Below are 17,736 nucleotides of genomic sequence, written 5' to 3'. Positions count from 1 at the left end.
TCACTTCTTTTTCGCGTAACTCCCGTATTGAATGCCTATAAACTAAAACAAAATAAATTAGTGCATTTAGCCCATTCATATAAACAAAATCCAAAGGAAATCTATGATAATAATATATGAAAATATGCATCCATTGGTAAACTCGCGACGGAAGCCATTTACAAATAGCCAACAAAATCCTCTCCTGATCCTCTTTATATGATTCCGAAAATTCGTGAATCGTGTATGTTCATTGTATATTGTGTAATTAGTTTTCGTTAGGTGTTGTTTGTGTTCAATTTTAAATAAAAAATTAAAATAATTTATAACCGCACGATGTACGATAAACGAACATGTTTCACAGAGCCCCGAAATCCGGATAAAAAAAAAAGGAAGGGTGATGTGTTTTGTTTTCTTGAGAGGGTATGGAGCGGAAAGGGATCCTCTTCGGATCCCTTCCACCTAATCCTCCTCATCAAACAATACAGGCCTTTGAAATTTGATCCAACGGCTAAAAATAGGGGCCCACTTTAAAAATTATAATAACTTTAGCCGTTAGATCAAATTTCAAGAGTCCGAATTGTTTGATGAGAAGAATTAGATGAAAGAGATCTGAAGATGATACCTTTATGTATGGAGCCACTTTGCAATAGTTCTTTTCATTTGTCTTATATATTCAACGACACTTCAAATTTATCTATTAATTAGTTAGAATAGTGCAATTTTAAAATTTATGTCCGGATTCCTTTCCGTATGGAGCCACTTTCCAATAGTTCTTTTCATTTGTCTTATATTTTCAATGACACTTCAAATTATTTTTCTATTGATTAGTTAGAATAGTGCAATGTTTAAAATTTCTTTGATACGGTTGATATTTTCTTGAAAATATCCAAAAAATTAGAGAAAGATAGGGGGGTAAAGTCTAAACTTCACTTATATAGGAGAAACTCTTAAATTTAGGTTAAAATTGGCATATATCGTCAATATTTCTTATACATTTTAAATATCAGAGAAACTTTTATATTTCATGTAAACAAATGTTTGATAACCTCTGAAGTTTAATTCTAAATTTCTATTATTTTCATCGAAAGCAACAAATATCGATGTTCGATATATCCATCCATATTTTCACTAATTTGCATGTCAAAATTTCTACCGATACCGATATTTTAAACATTGGAGTAGTTACAATAATATTGTTTTAGAACATTTCCAACACCCTCAGTTGTTGCATGTTTTTTTTTTTTTTTTCCAAAAACGATAGAGATATTTCATTGATCAACCAACAAAAAAAAAAAAAAAACTACACAAATCTAGTCCGAGAAAGAATGAAACCACTAATCAGCTCCATCATCAGATTCATCACAACGAATGATAAACGGGCATCGTCACCACTCCTGGAGAGATCTGCACAAATCACATGCCAAACAAGGTGTATAATAGGAAGGCTGGACCCAAGTGAAAAACAATATGAAATCAAGGGTCTTATCTTCCCTCGGTCCAACGATACTAGTGTTCAGGGTTGAGCTAAGCCGCATAATGAGTCAATACTATTTTCTTATCAAACTCATCGTGTAGTAAAAGTTGAGCCATAGACCTCAAATAGGGGCCAATGGGGGCCAATTTGATCAATACACCCAACATTTAAATCGGTTGTCTCAAAGAAAATGACACTTCAATGTCTGGTTCACTCGGTCTCCACTTTATTAGATGAGGTTTATGAGAGATTTTTCAATGTACCAAGAACATTGAACATTGCCATACCAAAGAACTTCGCGTATATCAGTATATGCGAGAGAACGTCGCATGGAAGGTCTCTCTCCTGGTTTAGGGTAGGGCGCATTAAAACAAAACAAACCAAAAAAGTTTGTGTTGGAGTATATCAGAGGTGCCTCACACAAGTTTGAATACTACTAGTACAACCAAACCACCTAACGAACCAAAATTACTCATCCAAATTAAACATTGGAAATGTAATCAATTGAAGAAAAAAAACTCAACTAAGTGTTACAAACATCAAAGTCCAGGGGGAGATACATACGGATTAACAAACGGGCCAAGTGAGTGCCACCCTTGCAACCCTCCCGAGTAAGTAAATTCCTCATGAACGTTGACCAGCTCGGAGCGGAGAGAAGTTTTAAACGGATGTTACACCTTATGCTGCTGTGCTGCCATTATTCCTGAGGAACAAAGTAGAATAACTATATACACAACTTATTCTACACGATTTTGTACTCGATTGAATTAGCAGAGGATGACCACACTGGTTCCACTAAGTTATCATGTATGGTGCACTTTCAGCAATGCTTGGTATATCATGTCGATGAATTGATCGTCCTAGAGAACAACAATACACCGAGTCAGTCATGAGAACTTTAGATTGAGGATGCTTAAAACATCAGAGGGCAAATGCTCTACTGTCAACAACCAAGAGACAGGTACAGTCCACGGAAAACATAGTAGGATGCATCTATAGTTGATACACCGACTTCTTTTCTTTCTACATATCAATACATAAATAAGCAAGACTAATGCCGCCAACATATGTACACAAATTCATAAAAAATTAAAAAAAAAAAGATTTTTAAGAAGTAGCCGTGCTTTGGACCCAAAAATAGGTTAACTCTGCTCACTGTATGTTGGGTAATTATTTAATGAAATACAGGAGGTAAATCCAAGCATGAAAAAGAGTCAAAACATGAAAATACCTGAACAAGCATTACAAGTGCTTCTCGCACTTTTTCTCTGCTAACAAGAGGCCCGTCACTGGGAGCAGGAGGAGCAGAATTGGGTGTTAAAGATGGTGGGGGCGTTGGTGGTGGAAAGGGTTGAAGCATTGGGGTGCCATAAGGGCGTTGCAGGTTCAGGGGTGGATGAAGTGCAGCAGCAGATGGCACAGATGAAGAGGTAGGTGGTATGACCAAAGGAGGCGAGGAAGCAGGGAGAGGGAAGAAAGAAGAGGGCTTTATAAGATTAGCGACCCGATTGTTGCTGGTGGTTTGGTCAGAGGAGCCATGTAGGGGGGTTGGCGTAGATGGGACTGAATGGGAAGGTGGTGGTATTTGTGGAGTTGGTGCAGGAGGTGAAACAGCACTGGGTGCATAAGAAGGAGCAGGAACAGTTCCAGTAGACTGATAGGGCAGTCTTGAATTTGTGGCATCTGAAGCATTATTTCCAATATTCATTGCTGCCTGCAGTAAAGATGAGAGGACAATATGATTAGCCATCAGTGGAGACAAGCTACAATGAGTAAGGAGATAAGGAGTAAAGACAACACACCAGAAAAGAATGACATGCTAACATCCAGATACATCATTCTCTTGGGGTCTAAGCAAATACATCATTCAAGTTTTTCAGAATGCTCATATCCCAAAAAAATAAAATAAAATAAAATAGTTTCTTTACACCAATTTAGCCGAAACAATATGATTTGTAATAATTAGAGCATCATCACGAACCGTAAATTCTACTTCAGTAAAGACAGTTTCTTAATTTTAAAAGAAATAAGCTTTTATTCATTTCACATGGGCATTCACTATGAAACATCCCTCGATTTCAATGTCGTTCGAGTACTTAAGCTCACACCCAAACTCTTTCTGTAATCAGTATAGCTTCTGAATCAGATTTTCGTTATTCAGGAATCCGACAGACAAAAACAACTGCCTTTGTTATCCCAAAATTTCCTCAACTAACATCTCTGAGGAATAGGATTGAAATAAAGTCCACTCAACTTCAGCACCTCCAAATACATTAGAGAGAGGAAAACGCTTAGGAACCGGGTGCAATTCATTCAAACAACCCAAACAGTGAGTTCTTCAGGTATGCCTATGACTTAAAGAATTTGCACCACAAAAGATTAGAGGGAGGGATTTAAAATGACTGGATGCAATAAATTGAGAGGGATTTGCAAATGACAACTTGAAAGGATTCATTTCTAGATTCAAATCCCTTTATCTAATAGGGGTGTGCTATCCACACACCCCTTGTTAATTTATGTCCGTTGATCTTCTTCATTTCATCTGATCTGACGGCCGAAAATTAGAGGGGTGTGTGAGAAGTAAAAAGGAGTGTGTGGATATCACACCCCTATCTAATATTCTGTAGTTTATACCTAACTAATTTATCCTACATCACTAGGTACTTTCAAATCCCTCATCCATAGGGAACATTTCCTACAGAACAAAGTAAGCAGATCGGAAAACCACCATGCATGAAATCATACCAGGTAGTTTATAAAGGAAGAATCTTCAGGTGCATCAGTGACAGCAGGGGCATTCAATGATGGCTCCAACGGCCCTTCCATGACCAACATGGATGGGACTGCTTCAAGTTCTTCAAACTCACTACAATTTAATAAGCAGAAAGTAAACCAGATGCAACAATGAAGACACAATTTACTCAATAAAAAAACCCAAGATAATGATGTGACTCATGATATGCAGAAAAAAATGGTATTATATATTGATAAAAGAGAAGATGAAATACAGAAATATTAGAAATTACTTGAACTTGAGAAGACGAATCATACCAACGATAGTATCAAACTTAAGAGGCCCTTGCCACCAATTATTTATTTTTTGCAGAAATATATTATATAAGTTATCTAACATTGCAACAATCCATGATGAAGTTAATTTTATGTGGCTAAGATTGAAGAACAAATTCTAAATCTGAATACAGAAAGTAATATAATATAACACAATTGGAGCAACAAAGGAGAAAGGGGGTAAAAACCTTTTGGTTGAAGATATTTTGGACTTGGGAGGAGCCTTTGAGTATGCATTCAGGATCCTGTAAAAAGGAAAGGCATTAGAATACAAATGCGTAAATGTCACATATCTACATCCACATAGCTTAATGTAGACACGAAACTAAGGTATCCAGTAATTCCAAATCACCATTTTACTGCTTTAGATCCCATGCTATGTTCTCTGTTTGCATGCATATCCATATGTATCTTATGCATGCATCTGGGTCACACTGCTATTGATAACTTCAACATTTAACATCATATACTGTCCTTTTGTGTTACACATATATGTATTGCATTTGCATAACTCATAAAATTTTCTAAAGTCAAACTCTTCTAAGTGAAAATCTATTGTGCAACCATATAATCATAAAAAAATCTGTAATGTGATATTACCATCCTGCAAATATGTGCTATGCAATTAAATGTCTATAACTCTTTATTAGAAACTAATAAACAATTTGTGCACAAATGGGAAGCATAAGAATTATAAGAAAAATATTGTACCTAGTAAAGAGATTCGCAACTTCCTCACATTCACGAGCATTATAAAACCAAATGCCATTAACTTCTTGGGCAGCATTTCTATACAATAAATATGGAACTTGAACTTCATACTCAAAATCTCCCAAGAGATTCTCCACTAGGTTATCTGTATTATAAAAGCATAAAATTAAAAATATAAGAAAAACCTAGAGGGACATATGCATTGTTGTATGTAAACATATGTACAACATATATTACCACATAATTAGAGGAGTTCATTTTTATAGATGATCAAATCAGATATTCTAGGAAGACTGTGTACACGACTTCCTAATAAGAATTCTATGCAAAAAAGAATAAAGGTTGTACCCAGTGCACAAGGCTCCCACTTTACGCAGGGTCTGGGAGAGGTGAATGTCGGCTAGCCTTACCCCCATTTATGGAGAGGCTGCTCCCAAGTCTCGAACTCGAGACCTACCGCTCATGGGCGAAGGCACTTGCCATCGCACCAAGTGCGACCTCTTCTATGCAAAAAAGAATGACCTTATACAAAAGTACGACAAAATAACACACTTTTACAATTCCAAGATCCTCTTTTCCTGAGAAAGGAAACAAATTTTACGTTGTGTTCTCAGATCATGTGGGTCACGCAAATTTTATGAGTAATTAGGGAAACAAGTTCCATTTTGATCAACTTTATGACACTTTAGAGTTTAGACTTTAGATTTATCTATTTCTCAACTTTGCACGAACATGAATATTATGTCACTCTGAAAGGATCAAATATTCCAAGCTTCTCATCAATAGATATAAGCAAATCTTGAGAATAATTTGCATATCAGTGGCATGCTTGAATGATAAGTTTAGATGTCTTATTTATTTTTGTGGAAGACCAGTAAATCATTTATGTTTATCTTTGCTTACAAGCTGTCCAAACAATTATTTAAACACTGCAGATAGATGGTAATGTAGATTGATACAAACAGTAGCAAACCATTAAGTCAAAAAACAAGAATTTAATTTAGTGGTAAAACGAGCAGCAATCTATACCATCATACCAAATGGAAACCAATTGCCCTAATCAGCATTAAAAGAGCGTGTCTTTCAGCATAAAATTACATTGACAATAAAGAATTCGTACCTGTATTGCGCCGATTCATAACGATGAACTGGAACCGCGGTTGAGTATTTCTTAACAATACAACAGTAATACGATTAGGCAACCCAACTGTCAGTATAACTAACCCAACAAAAAGTAACAAGTAAAAAAATTTACCTTTTAACAACAAAGAGAGACCCTTCAACATCCTTGCGACTCTGCAAAAACCCAGAACGTAATTAATTAAAAAAGTCAACATTAATTTGGATTAATTATAAAAACTCTTGAATCTTCATATAATTTTCTGGGCAACCAAACAGGGAAGTGGAAAATACGGTTTGGGAAACGAACCCATTGATTGCTCTCGATGTTGAATTCGTAGAAGGTAACGTGGGCAGCCGTAATCAGAATCTCTTCGATGAAGGGGTCGATTCTCTGCAGCACCGTGAGATTGAGCATTTTGGTGCTCTGCTGATCGAGATTCGGCATCAATTTCCCCGTCTGAGACATTTCTGATTGGCTCTGGAGAAACTTAAACCCTAGCTCCGGTGATTTTCCTTTGAATTTTCCCGGGAAAGTTACAGCAGCTAGGAGAGCGGAGGGAGAGGGGAGAGAGAGAGAGAAGAGGTGAGCGTGTGATGGAAGAAGAGCACTGTTTGTTGCACAGGTTTTGCTTTGCTTGCTTAATTCTGTGAATTTACAATTATGGCCTCGCCTCCTCCTTTGGTTGTTTTATGGGCTCTAGGCCCATTTTGTCAAGTTCATGCGGATCATAATCTAGTTTCTCAAAAACAATAAAAAATTAGCTGAAAAAATAATAATTAATCTAGTGTTGTAGAGTGACGAAGAATTTGTCGTGTTTGTGTTGTGTTAGTTTTTGTTCGTTTTAGATGTTCAGTCGATTTTTGCAAGATTTATTCTTGGTATAAATGATATTATTGGAGATGGAAGATTCCAATACGAGATCTCAGATGAAAAGATAAACACTCTTAATTACTTGAGCTATAAACTATTAAACACTCTTAATTATTTGAGTTATAAACTATTATACATTTGGATCTTTATTTTGATTGGGGAAGATAAAGGCTTACTCCCTTGATACCAAAGAAATAGGCTGCCTTGTATAAATCAAAGTTACAAGAAAGAATGAAATAAACGAGAGCAATGGAAATCTGCAACTTTTTTCTTGATAAATTTCTTGTGATTTTATTTTATGTTCACTGGTTGTTTACATTTATGAAACTTTTGATTCTCTATTTACCATTCATTGCTTACAAGTACCACGTGATTGTCTTCCGGTATTAAGCAATGCATCAATCTGATGTTTACTGGTTTCTTCTTGTGAGTTGTGAGTAATTGAGGTTAAGATTATTGCTTTCAACTTGAGATGTTATAGGGTAAAGGGGGGAAGAAGTTGCATAATTTCTTAATTATCGAAGAAATTAACAAACTAAAAATGCCTTTCGATGCACAGAGGAAACAACCATCCATTTATTGGCAACGTAGTCTACTCGATCGAACCTGTGGACTTCTATCTACAAACCTCGTCAACTGTTGTCCATGGAGAGAGAAGGGAGGTGGAGCTGAGGGGGGAGAGGGAAGAGAGGGGGCACGGCCGCACGGGGAGGAGAGGGGTATGTGAGTTTTTAACTCTCGACAACATATTCAAGAAGTCTAAAGTAAGTAAAGAAACCTCTAACATATTCAAGAAGGCTGTATCTTCTTCGGCTGACTGTCGACGGCCATAGACATAAGCATAGTCATCAGCATCACTGCATGAATGCATACAAGTCTGAAGTAAGTAATAACCATTTATTAAATTCTCCATATTACAGTAATACATAATCTAAGTACTTAGTAGTTCATGTTACTTATGGGTACGTATGAGTCAAGTACATATGGTTATCAACTTACCTAATCTATTAATTAAATCAAGTTTTGGTTGAGTTTTATTTTGGTGCTGTCTTAAATCTTGTCATCTAAAAAGGTGAAGAAACTCGGGAATTATTATTGACAGTTCAAAGATGTCACTATGCACACATCCGTGATCAATGGTAAGAAAAACTAAGAGAGAGAGAGAGAGAGACTACGGGCTGGTTTGGTATTGTTGTGCTTTGAAAAAAAGCTGCTGTGAGAATAAGTTGTTGTGAAATAAATCAGCAGAGTGTTTGGTAAACTTTTTTGTAAAAGTGCTTTTGGAAAAAAAAAAAACAGTTTGATAGTGGGTCTTTTCATTAAAAGAGCATTGTAGCTCCATGTGCTTTGAAAAAAAGCCAGTTTTCCAAAGCTGCAAATAGCAGCTTCAACTTTTTCCTTTGATTTCAGCTTATTCTCACAGCAGCTTCCAAAATAAGCTTTTTTTTTTCAGTTTACCAAACACCTAAAACCCTCACAGCTTTTTTTCATGAATGCTTTTTTTTTTAGCACCCCACTCCCAAACCACCCCTACGTCAAACTCAAAAGGCGACTATTTCAGAATCCTAGTAATCCCAAAATTAGAGTAAGAGATGACTGAATAATGTACATAGAGAATAACAATAACTTCAATTACGATATTTCTCCATTGGACAAAGTAAATTACATGAACTAAAACCAAATTCACAAAACAAATAACAAGTACAGTTTGTAGAAAAAAAACACCAAAACAGAATCACAACAACGTTTGCAATTAATTGTTTGAAGAGCTTTAATTATTCTCTTCCATCTTCTTCTTCTTGTCAGTGATGCTTTCGGAGAGCCAAAGCAGAGAGCAGAATCAAGAACATGAAGGTGACGACAGTAACGAAGGAAGCCACCACAGCCCCACTCACGTTCCGGCAGAAATCACCAAACTGGTTGCAGATGGCTAGCCAGTTGGAGCTTGCATTGCCATTGTGGGCTAGGTAGACTATGGATGTTGCAGCCCCAGCAGCAGAAGTGGCTAGAGTCAGTGCCACCTGTCGTGATCATATATACAAGTATTATGCGCGGATTAGGAAAGCCACTTTTGTGAGTTTTCAAAAAAAAAAAATAATAATAATAATAAAACGAAATGGTTACCATATAAGCTTTAAATTAATGAAGTTAGAGAGGGTAGAATTATAATTACAACGTCAAGGATGAGGAGCAAGAGCCTTGGTCCACTTGCATGGGGGCGAACAATGGAGACTATGGCAAAGGGAATTGAGAGCACCAAGTATCCCGCTACAAGTGACATTGCTATCAGGAAAAACCTGCATGCATGGATATTTGTATCAACGTTTCGTACAATATACAAGGGTAGTGTCGTCTTTCTCAGACATTTGGAATTTTTACGTAATTAAATTGTTAATCTGGCTTCATCTCTTCTGATCAATTATTCAAATTGACAGTTTGACAACATAATATGTCAAATTGCCAGTCTTACACTATATACAATAGTTCAGTTATTCGATGATCTAGAGACATTCTAACAATGTAACATACCAAATATTGAAAGGAGGATTGAAACATACTGAAAACTAGGCATGTCATCATAGCTAGCTTCAAACTGGAAGAACTGGGTGAAGAAGGGAAGGTTTTGATCACTGGTTCCCATGGTCGCAGCAGCAGCAAGAGCAGACACTATAGCACCACTCCTCAAAACCAAGTCAATTATGGCCATCCCTCTCTTCATTCCACCTTTTCCTTCCTTTACAGGAACCATCAGAATGGGCCCTTTCCCTTTGGATGTACCACTTCCCTCGTGAGCAACAACATCAATGGTGGTCGAGTCGCCGCTGCTCTTCATTTTCGTACAGAGAGAGAGAGAGAATTAAAGAGGAATGAGGAGGAAAACTAAAGCTTTGTAGCTAGGTGAGTAGAAATTGCTGAAGAGAAGAGATTCAAAAGCTTGTGATGAAAATGGTTAAATATGAGAACCTTTATATAGTGCAGCAAATAAGAAGATAGTTTATTTAAACTTGTCATGGAACAAATTTTAATTGTAAATTAATCGGTTAATGGGAAGCAAGAAGAGTTGCTAATGTTAGACTTTTTCTATAGAGCAAATGACGAGGTTTTATCTGGCAAATGGATCAAGTAGTAACCACTTCAATATTATATGCAAACTACGTACACATAAAGTTCTAAATAATATGGTTTTAATTAAGGAGGACGGATTATAGGAAACTTTGTGGCATTCCATGAAAGATCAAATGGGTGTAATGGAGTGGTTTACTTGGTCGTTTTTATTATATCATAGGGCACTTTAGCTTTTCAAGATATAATGCAGAAGAGAGAAGTTGGATTTTATCAAAGATTATTATAATTCAGGTCAAAGGTTTAATTGCACCAATGGCTAGATTTTTCGATGTGATCGAAACACAGGGTGGTATACCACGTGTCATTATACAATGATAGGATATGTGTGTTAAAAAATTAATAACTTAAATAATAAAGTTTCCTATCACTTACATAAAAACACGTGGTGTATCCCCTTGCACCACCAATGGTCTTTGAATTCTACTTCGAGTGTAATTTTAGTCCTGAACTCCTATATTAATTGCTTTATTAGTTAATTTAATTATGTCTTATACTCAGGGTCGGAACCAAGATCTCACCTGTGGGTGGACCAATATACAAAGCCTGAAAAATGTATGATAAAACGTAAAAGGCCGAAATTAAGTATATATTTAAGCTGATAATTTCTTACGCGATCCGTTAACACGACATATAAACAACACGAAAATATCGGGTTTTGGATCAACATGATAACTAATCGGACCGTTATCAGGTCACACAATAAGAACCCATTAATAACGCGTCATTAACAGGTATACACAAAGATAACACGCGGAAACCCGTTACGACACGATATGAAAAAAATTATTTTGATTATTTTAATTTTTTAAACTACTAAAAAAACTGACTATATGTATTATTGTATTATTATTTTGTACATATTTAAAAAATTAAAGTTTTGTTTATTTATTTTTATAGTATGCTATAAGCAAAGAGTGTAATTAAAAAAAACTATAAAACACATTAAAAATAAAAATATCAAGTAATTTAAAAATACAAAGCACATTAAAAAAATTATAATAATTATTTTACAAGTGCAAAAAATGTGAAAAAATATGCAAAGGCTCATGAATAGTGTTTTTAAGGGAGTTCAAAATAAATAAAATTAATAATCATTAATGTACAAGTTTAATATGAAAGCATATATAAACGTGCAAGGTTCCTCAACCTTGAAACACAACTCTCTTCATTTTGTATATCCTTAACATTTGGTGTTTTGTAGTAATATACTAATATTTTTTCATTAGACTCTTATTTTGGAGTACGTAATACTTGACAAATAAATGTTTTTTTTTTATGTTTTGGAATAATATTTATGTGACAATTTGGTATGCATATATTAATTTAGTATTATCTTTTCTATTATTTTTTTTTTGCCAAATTATGTTTTTCATTTTCATTATTTATTGATTTAAAATTTATTTTCTTTAACAAGTAACGGGTTGAGTCATATTACCTGATAATGTTAATGGGTCGATTTCGGGTTGGATCATATTACCCGTTTACTTTAACGGGTATTATACGATACAACCCGTTAAGATATCGGGTATGTCACAAAAACAACACGAACATAAAAAATACGACACGAATGTCAGGTCTCCCTGTATGAAAATTAGAATTTCATCTCAACCCCTACAAAAAATGTGTACGGAACATCTTTCACAAACTTATATTTTATGCAAAGAAAAAAAAAATTCATATTGTTGGACAAAACACAACGAAATTTTTTTTCTATAAACCATGAAATAAACATATTATGTTGTTAATCTAGGAGTTTGTTAGTTGCTAAACCCTAAACACTAAAGATTAGATTGTGGTTTGTTAGTTGCTAAAGTCTAACCTCAATTCGATCTCATACCAACTTCAAAGTTCGTTGCATAGTATTTTAATGTTGCAAAAGTCCAACCATTTTATTTTGTTTTCTTAGAGCAACTCTAGTGGGGGAGGTTGCTCGGGGGCCAGGCTTTCAAATAGGAGCAAATTGCTAGGGGGATAGGCTCCAGCGTTGGGAAGCTCGAGTGACAGGCGAGGCTCGAGGAGCAGGCCCGGCGTGGATTGCCAGCCTACAGGCTCTCGGGCTGCGTCAGGCGCGTGTCTTCCGACAAAAAAACAACGCTGGGGCCCACAACGCCTGTTTTGAAAAGTTACCGTTGGGGAAGCCACGTGGCTTCCCCATGTCCATTCGATTGCAACGGCCTTATTTTATGGACCGTTGGATTTCCAACGGTAAAAAACATTTAAAAATTGTCATTTAATTTCATCCGTTTGATCTAAGATCAACGGTCCACGTTATTAGGCTTTGTAAATTAAAAAAAAAAGTTAAAAATTCTAAAATGTTACCGTTGTGCCACATGGCACAATTTGGAGTGTTGAAATTCAATTTTTTTTTATAAATCCAATGGCAGAGATTAATTAGGTGAATAATTTTTTTTTTAAAATGTAAAAAATTCTTTAAAATCCGAAAAAACAATTATGAAAAATTATAAAAAAAATTGATTTTACTTTTCTATAAATACCTTCTCATTATCTTCTACCTTACACCACAATTTCATATTTTCTCAATTACTTTCAACCACATTCCTATCTTTCTCTCAAAGTTTGAATCCAATTTTTTTTTCCAACAAAATGACTACTCAAGCAGGTACGAATTGGACGCTTCTTGAAGATGTTGCGTTGTGTACTAGCTGGGTTCAAGTTACTCATGATTCGCTTACGGGTAACGAGATGCAGTTGTGAGAAATGTGGAGTCTTATTCATACCAATTGTCTTGAGAAAATGGGTGGGCTAAGAACTAAAAAATCGATGTCCGGTCGTTGGAAATTACTTAGCCAAGCGTTTAGTACGTGGAGAGACGCCTTGGCACAAGCTAGTGGTAATCTTTGAAGTGGGGAAAATTTAGCGAATCAGGTAACAATATATTATTTATTTGTTTGTATTATTTAATTGTTAGCTACTTTCATTATAATTATTTGTTTGTATTATTTATTTGTTAGCTACTTTCATTATAATTATAATTATTTGTTTGTATTATTTATTTGTTAGCTACTTTCATTATAATTATTTGTTTGTATTATTTATTTGTTACCTATTATCATTATAATTATTTATCCTCCGCATTGTGTAGGAACTTCAAGCACAAGCTTAGTATGGTGCCAAAACCAAAAGCAAAAACAAAACATTCACCCGGTTTGAATGTTGGAATATTGTCAAAGATTGTCTTAAATTCAGAATTGTGTCTGTCGGTCCATAAGTTTTCATGAACAGTACACTCTACACCCGATCATGCCTCGCATGATCATGATGAAGATGATGCAGAAGAAGTGCCTGAAACGCCCCCCGTTGAACAAGCATCGGGGTTGACCCGTTTTCCAATTAGGCCTCAAGGTAAGAAGGCTTAAAAAAGAAAAGGTAATGGTTCCAAGAAAGATTATGCAAAGTATATGGAAGACCTTGCCCACCAAGGTGAATTGACTTTGGCCCGGGAAATGGCAAAATTTGAGGTTGATAAGGCTAGAGAGGATGCAAAAGCTACAGCTTTTAAGAAAAAATTTGAAGCTGATGAGAGAGAAAGAGAACTATTTCAGCAGAAAGGGAACATAGAAGAGAAAAAAGAATGGCTGAACAAGATCGTAACATTATGAAGGAGCCTTTAGAAGGGAAGTTTCCAAACTCTAAATATTTTTGGAAGTCGGAGAAAGCGGACGTGATGCGAATGAGGCGTGCAAGAGAAGTGAGATTAAGAGGAGATGGTCCTAGCACGACAAAAGAAGATCATCCTAGCACGACAAAAGAAGATCTTCCTAGCACGACAAATTGGTTAGGTGATGATTATCCATTCACGAACCCATAATTTTCCAATCAATTCGGGTTGTAATTTCTTATTCGGGTTGTAATTTCTTATTCATTGAATAGAGTACTTTATGTTGTTTCCAATTTATTGAATTTAGTACTTTATTTAAACTAAGAGTATATTTATTTAATTTGGTTATTTATTGAATTTAGTACTTTATGTTGTTTCCAATTTATTTAATTTAGTACTTTATTCAAAACACATTTAAACACTGCAAATAAAATAACATCAACACACCAAAAAAACACACCAAATAAAAACAAACACCAAATAAAATTACATCAAGACACCAAATAAATTACATCAAGACACCAAAAAAACACACCAAATAAAATTACATCAACATACCAAAATTACATTTCAACTCACTAAATGAACTAAAAAAACACACCACATAAAATAAAATAAACACATCAAATAAAAACAACACACTAATGAACTTAAGTATCTTCAGCACTCTTTAATTCCCACTGGTGCTCTATCAAGTCAATTTGGCAGGCATTGTGCATATATGGCCTTTGAAGAGCAGTATATCGTTGAATGACCCTATCATTGTAACATCTATCCCTTTGTAATGGCTCGTGTTGCGCGGGTTCTTCGGTGGCATCATGAGCACAATATATTTGTGTTCTAGAATTGTTCATCGTGTCTGACTCATATTTATCAACGGCATCATAATCGTACTCATCTTCCACAATCATGTTGTGAAGAATGATGCACATCATCATGATGGATCGAAGCGACTCTATATCAAACATTCTGGCAGCACCCCTAACAATAGCCCAGCGAGCTTGGAGTATACCAAAACAACGCTCCACATCTTTCCTGCATCCTTCTTGACAGCTTGCAAAGTATTTTTCCTTTGCACTTCTTGGACGTGGCACTATTTTGACAAACGATTCCCACCTTGGGTAAATGCCGTCTGCTAGGTAGTATGGCCCGTCGTACTTATGTCCGTTGACCCAGTATGTGACTTTTTGTGCCTTTCCTTGTAGGACTTCGTTGAACACTGGGGATTGGGTAAGGACATTGAGATCATTTTGAGCTCCCGAAACCCCGAAAAAGGCGTGCCAAATCCATGTATCAAAAGATGCCACCGCCTCCAAAATGATACTTTTTTATCATTTTCTATCCCCATAAGCGCCTTGCCATACACTTGGACAGTTTTTCCAAGTCCAGTGTATACAATCAATGCTTCCAATCATCCCTGGAAAACCTCGCATCTCGCCCTTCTTCAGAAGCCTTTCCAAGTCCATATGAGTAGGTCTCCGGAGGTACTCTGTGGTGTAGATAGATTCAATTGCCGAGCAAAACCTCATCAGGGACTCAAGAATGGTTATTTTTCCCATCCTCATTATCTCATCCACTTGGTCTGCAGATGCTCTATATGCAAGTATCCTCAAGGCATCAGTAATTTTTTGCTCAGGCAGAAGACCCATAGCACCAAAAGCATCCAGCTTTTGCACAAAGTAAGAATCATGGTTGCAAACAACGCCCATGATTTTGTTGAACAAATGTCGTTCCATTCTAAAACGACGTCGGAAGTACGTATCAGGGAATGCACTTTTACGGACAAAATAATCGTCCAAGAGCTCCTCACCTCGTCGTCGCTTGTTTCTATCAATGTTTACAGCACGGTTGGGCCTGCAGATATGAGCCGCAGCTTGGATGACTCGACAGGAGTGTGAGGCTCCTGCCATTCTTGATTCGTCATCTCTCCGTCTATGCTCGTCATCCTCTTCCATCTCATTTTGGGCCCAATCATCGGCATTGAACATTCCATCTGATTGGTTAAACAATTCTTCCTCTTCTTGATCAATTTCCCACATCATCTTTGTAGAAGAAGAAGACATTGTAAGAAGGAAGCAAAAACTATGAATAATGATAGAGCTCTTGAGAAATTGGTGTGAGATTTCTGAGGATGGATGGTGGATTATATGGAGGATTCAGAAAGGATTAGGTTGTAGATAATGCCACGTGGCATGCTGTCATTCGTTAAAAATCTGGTGGAAATCTAGCCTCAAGATTGTAATCGGATTATAACACGTGGCAAGACGTGATTGGTTAAAAATATTATCGGAAATCCATCACCAATAATTGTCTTTTCAGATAATGACACGTGGCGCAACGACAACGATTAAAAATCTTATCGGAAATCCATCACCAATAATTGTCTTTGCAGATAATGACACATGGCGCAACGAGAACGATTAAAAATCTTATCTGAAATTACAAATAAAATTATTTTGAATTATTTTATAAATAAAAAAATACAAATATTTTATTGCTATGGGCTTTTTAGAAAATGACACGTGACGCAACGAGAACGATTAAAAATCTTATCTGAAATTACAAATAAAATTATTATGTATTATTTTATAAATAAAAATAATAATAATAATATTTTATTACCAATTTCCAAGGCTATTCAGTGCAGGGGTGGAGATGCAAAAGGCAATTGTCACGGAAATTACTGTTTATTAAGGGCAGTTACTATTCATTGGATGGATTAACTAGTGAATAGTCTGGGAGGAGGGCTCCTACACTGAAGTTGCTCTTATGGTCCATTTTTCATGTTGTTTTAATTTTCATTTTGTTTGTTAATGTTCTAGAGTCCTCTTCTGTTGAGGGATCCTCAAATAATATTTATTTGAGCGACATTTTGCGGTCCTTGTTCCGTAATTTTTTTCAACAATTCAAATCGTCTGTATTTTTATACATTATTCATATATCATCATTGAAAAAATAGACAATTCAGAACCATTAATACATTTAGTTTTAGTGAAAAAAAATAAACGAATACAGTTGTTTAAAGAAACCCTAATATGACTATCATTTAATCCAACGGTAAAATGATTTCGGATTTGAATGATTTTGTAGAAAAAAATCTATAAGGGAAGATATGGGGCGGGCCCTACCCATGATCTCTCAAATATTCCTCAGAAATGGGACTGTTACTTTTATATTGTTTTATTTATTTTTTTAAACTCCTAAGTTGAAATTCCTAATTGAACTCTAGATTTATGGAAAAATAGACGGTGTTAGTGAAAATAACTACTGGCGCAATAGATGGTTAATTTGGAGGATTGAAACAACTAATATAGAAGTTCATGGACTAAACTAAAAATTACGATAAAGTTTAGAGACCATTGGTACAATTAAGCCTAAGTAAAAAGATAAATGTTCTTCAAATGCATGAGTGCTCTTTGGCCCATTTTAAAATTACTTTTAAAATAATTAAAAGCGTTTCCGATCATGTTTGGTGACAAAAACTTAAAAGTGATTTAATTTTTTATATGTTTCTTATAGAGGAATAAAAATGCTTCTAAGCCTAAGTTGTTTTTAATAAAACATTTGGAAACGGGCCTTTGTCACTTGAGCTATAAGCTTATGTTTCCCGTAGTATGTTTTAGTTAATTAAGAACTTATGACAAGTTGTCATTATATTTCTAAATCAAATTAACAGTCATAACAAAAAAGGTGGTTAAATGGGTCATGTCAAAATCGAATAATTCATGTATTAGTATTTATAGGTCATGTTACTTATGGGTA

At 35.5% G+C, this 17,736-nt stretch overlaps 2 protein-coding genes across 3 annotated transcripts; both read right to left on the bottom strand.

Annotated features, from left to right (window-relative positions):
• Positions 1-1,834: 1,834 nt before the first annotated feature.
• LOC126594165 (mRNA-decapping enzyme-like protein) lies at positions 1,835-6,997 on the bottom strand. Its single transcript, XM_050260379.1, has 8 exons — positions 6,666-6,997; positions 6,492-6,532; positions 6,357-6,406; positions 5,237-5,381; positions 4,714-4,770; positions 4,202-4,322; positions 2,688-3,170; positions 1,835-2,316 (listed from the first exon to the last, which is right to left on the bottom strand). Exons 1-8 carry the CDS (start codon positions 6,822-6,824, stop codon positions 2,260-2,262), a joined length of 1,113 nt encoding a protein of 370 aa, XP_050116336.1. The 5' UTR covers positions 6,825-6,997; the 3' UTR covers positions 1,835-2,259.
• Positions 6,998-8,830: 1,833 nt separating this feature from the next.
• Positions 8,831-10,165, bottom strand: LOC126592632 (casparian strip membrane protein 2-like). 2 transcript variants are annotated; one of them, XM_050258387.1, is made up of 3 exons: positions 9,788-10,165; positions 9,403-9,526; positions 8,831-9,250 (listed from the first exon to the last, which is right to left on the bottom strand). In XM_050258387.1, exons 1-3 carry the CDS (start codon positions 10,060-10,062, stop codon positions 9,032-9,034), a joined length of 618 nt encoding a protein of 205 aa, XP_050114344.1. In that variant the 5' UTR covers positions 10,063-10,165; the 3' UTR covers positions 8,831-9,031. The 2 variants fall into 2 exon arrangements, with proteins under 2 accessions (XP_050114344.1, XP_050114345.1); XM_050258388.1 differs by having other exon boundaries at positions 9,406-9,526.
• Positions 10,166-17,736: the final 7,571 nt, after the last annotated feature.

The sequence above is a fragment of the Malus sylvestris genome, chromosome 12 (assembly GCF_916048215.2).
Source record: "Malus sylvestris chromosome 12, drMalSylv7.2, whole genome shotgun sequence".
Taxonomy (NCBI): domain Eukaryota; kingdom Viridiplantae; phylum Streptophyta; class Magnoliopsida; order Rosales; family Rosaceae; genus Malus; species Malus sylvestris.
This window is presented reverse-complemented; position numbering and strand designations above follow the sequence as displayed.

Excerpts from the sequence above, each read along its gene's own strand:
- LOC126594165 (XM_050260379.1), bottom strand. The coding sequence starts at position 6,824 with ATGTCTCAGACGGGGAAATTGATGCCGAATCTCGATCAGCAGAGCACC. Across the intron at positions 4,771-5,236 it reads GTTGCGAATCTCTTTACTAG|GATCCTGAATGCATACTCAA; the intron begins GTACAATATTTT and ends TCCTTTTTACAG. Across the intron at positions 4,323-4,713 it reads AAAATATCTTCAACCAAAAG|TGAGTTTGAAGAACTTGAAG; the intron begins GTTTTTACCCCC and ends ATTAAATTGTAG.
- LOC126592632 (XM_050258387.1), bottom strand. The coding sequence starts at position 10,062 with ATGAAGAGCAGCGGCGACTCGACCACCATTGATGTTGTTGCTCACGAG. Across the intron at positions 9,527-9,787 it reads GATGACATGCCTAGTTTTCA|GTTTTTCCTGATAGCAATGT; the intron begins GTATGTTTCAAT and ends CCATGCATGCAG. Across the intron at positions 9,251-9,402 it reads TGCTCCTCATCCTTGACGTT|GTGGCACTGACTCTAGCCAC; the intron begins GTAATTATAATT and ends TGATCACGACAG.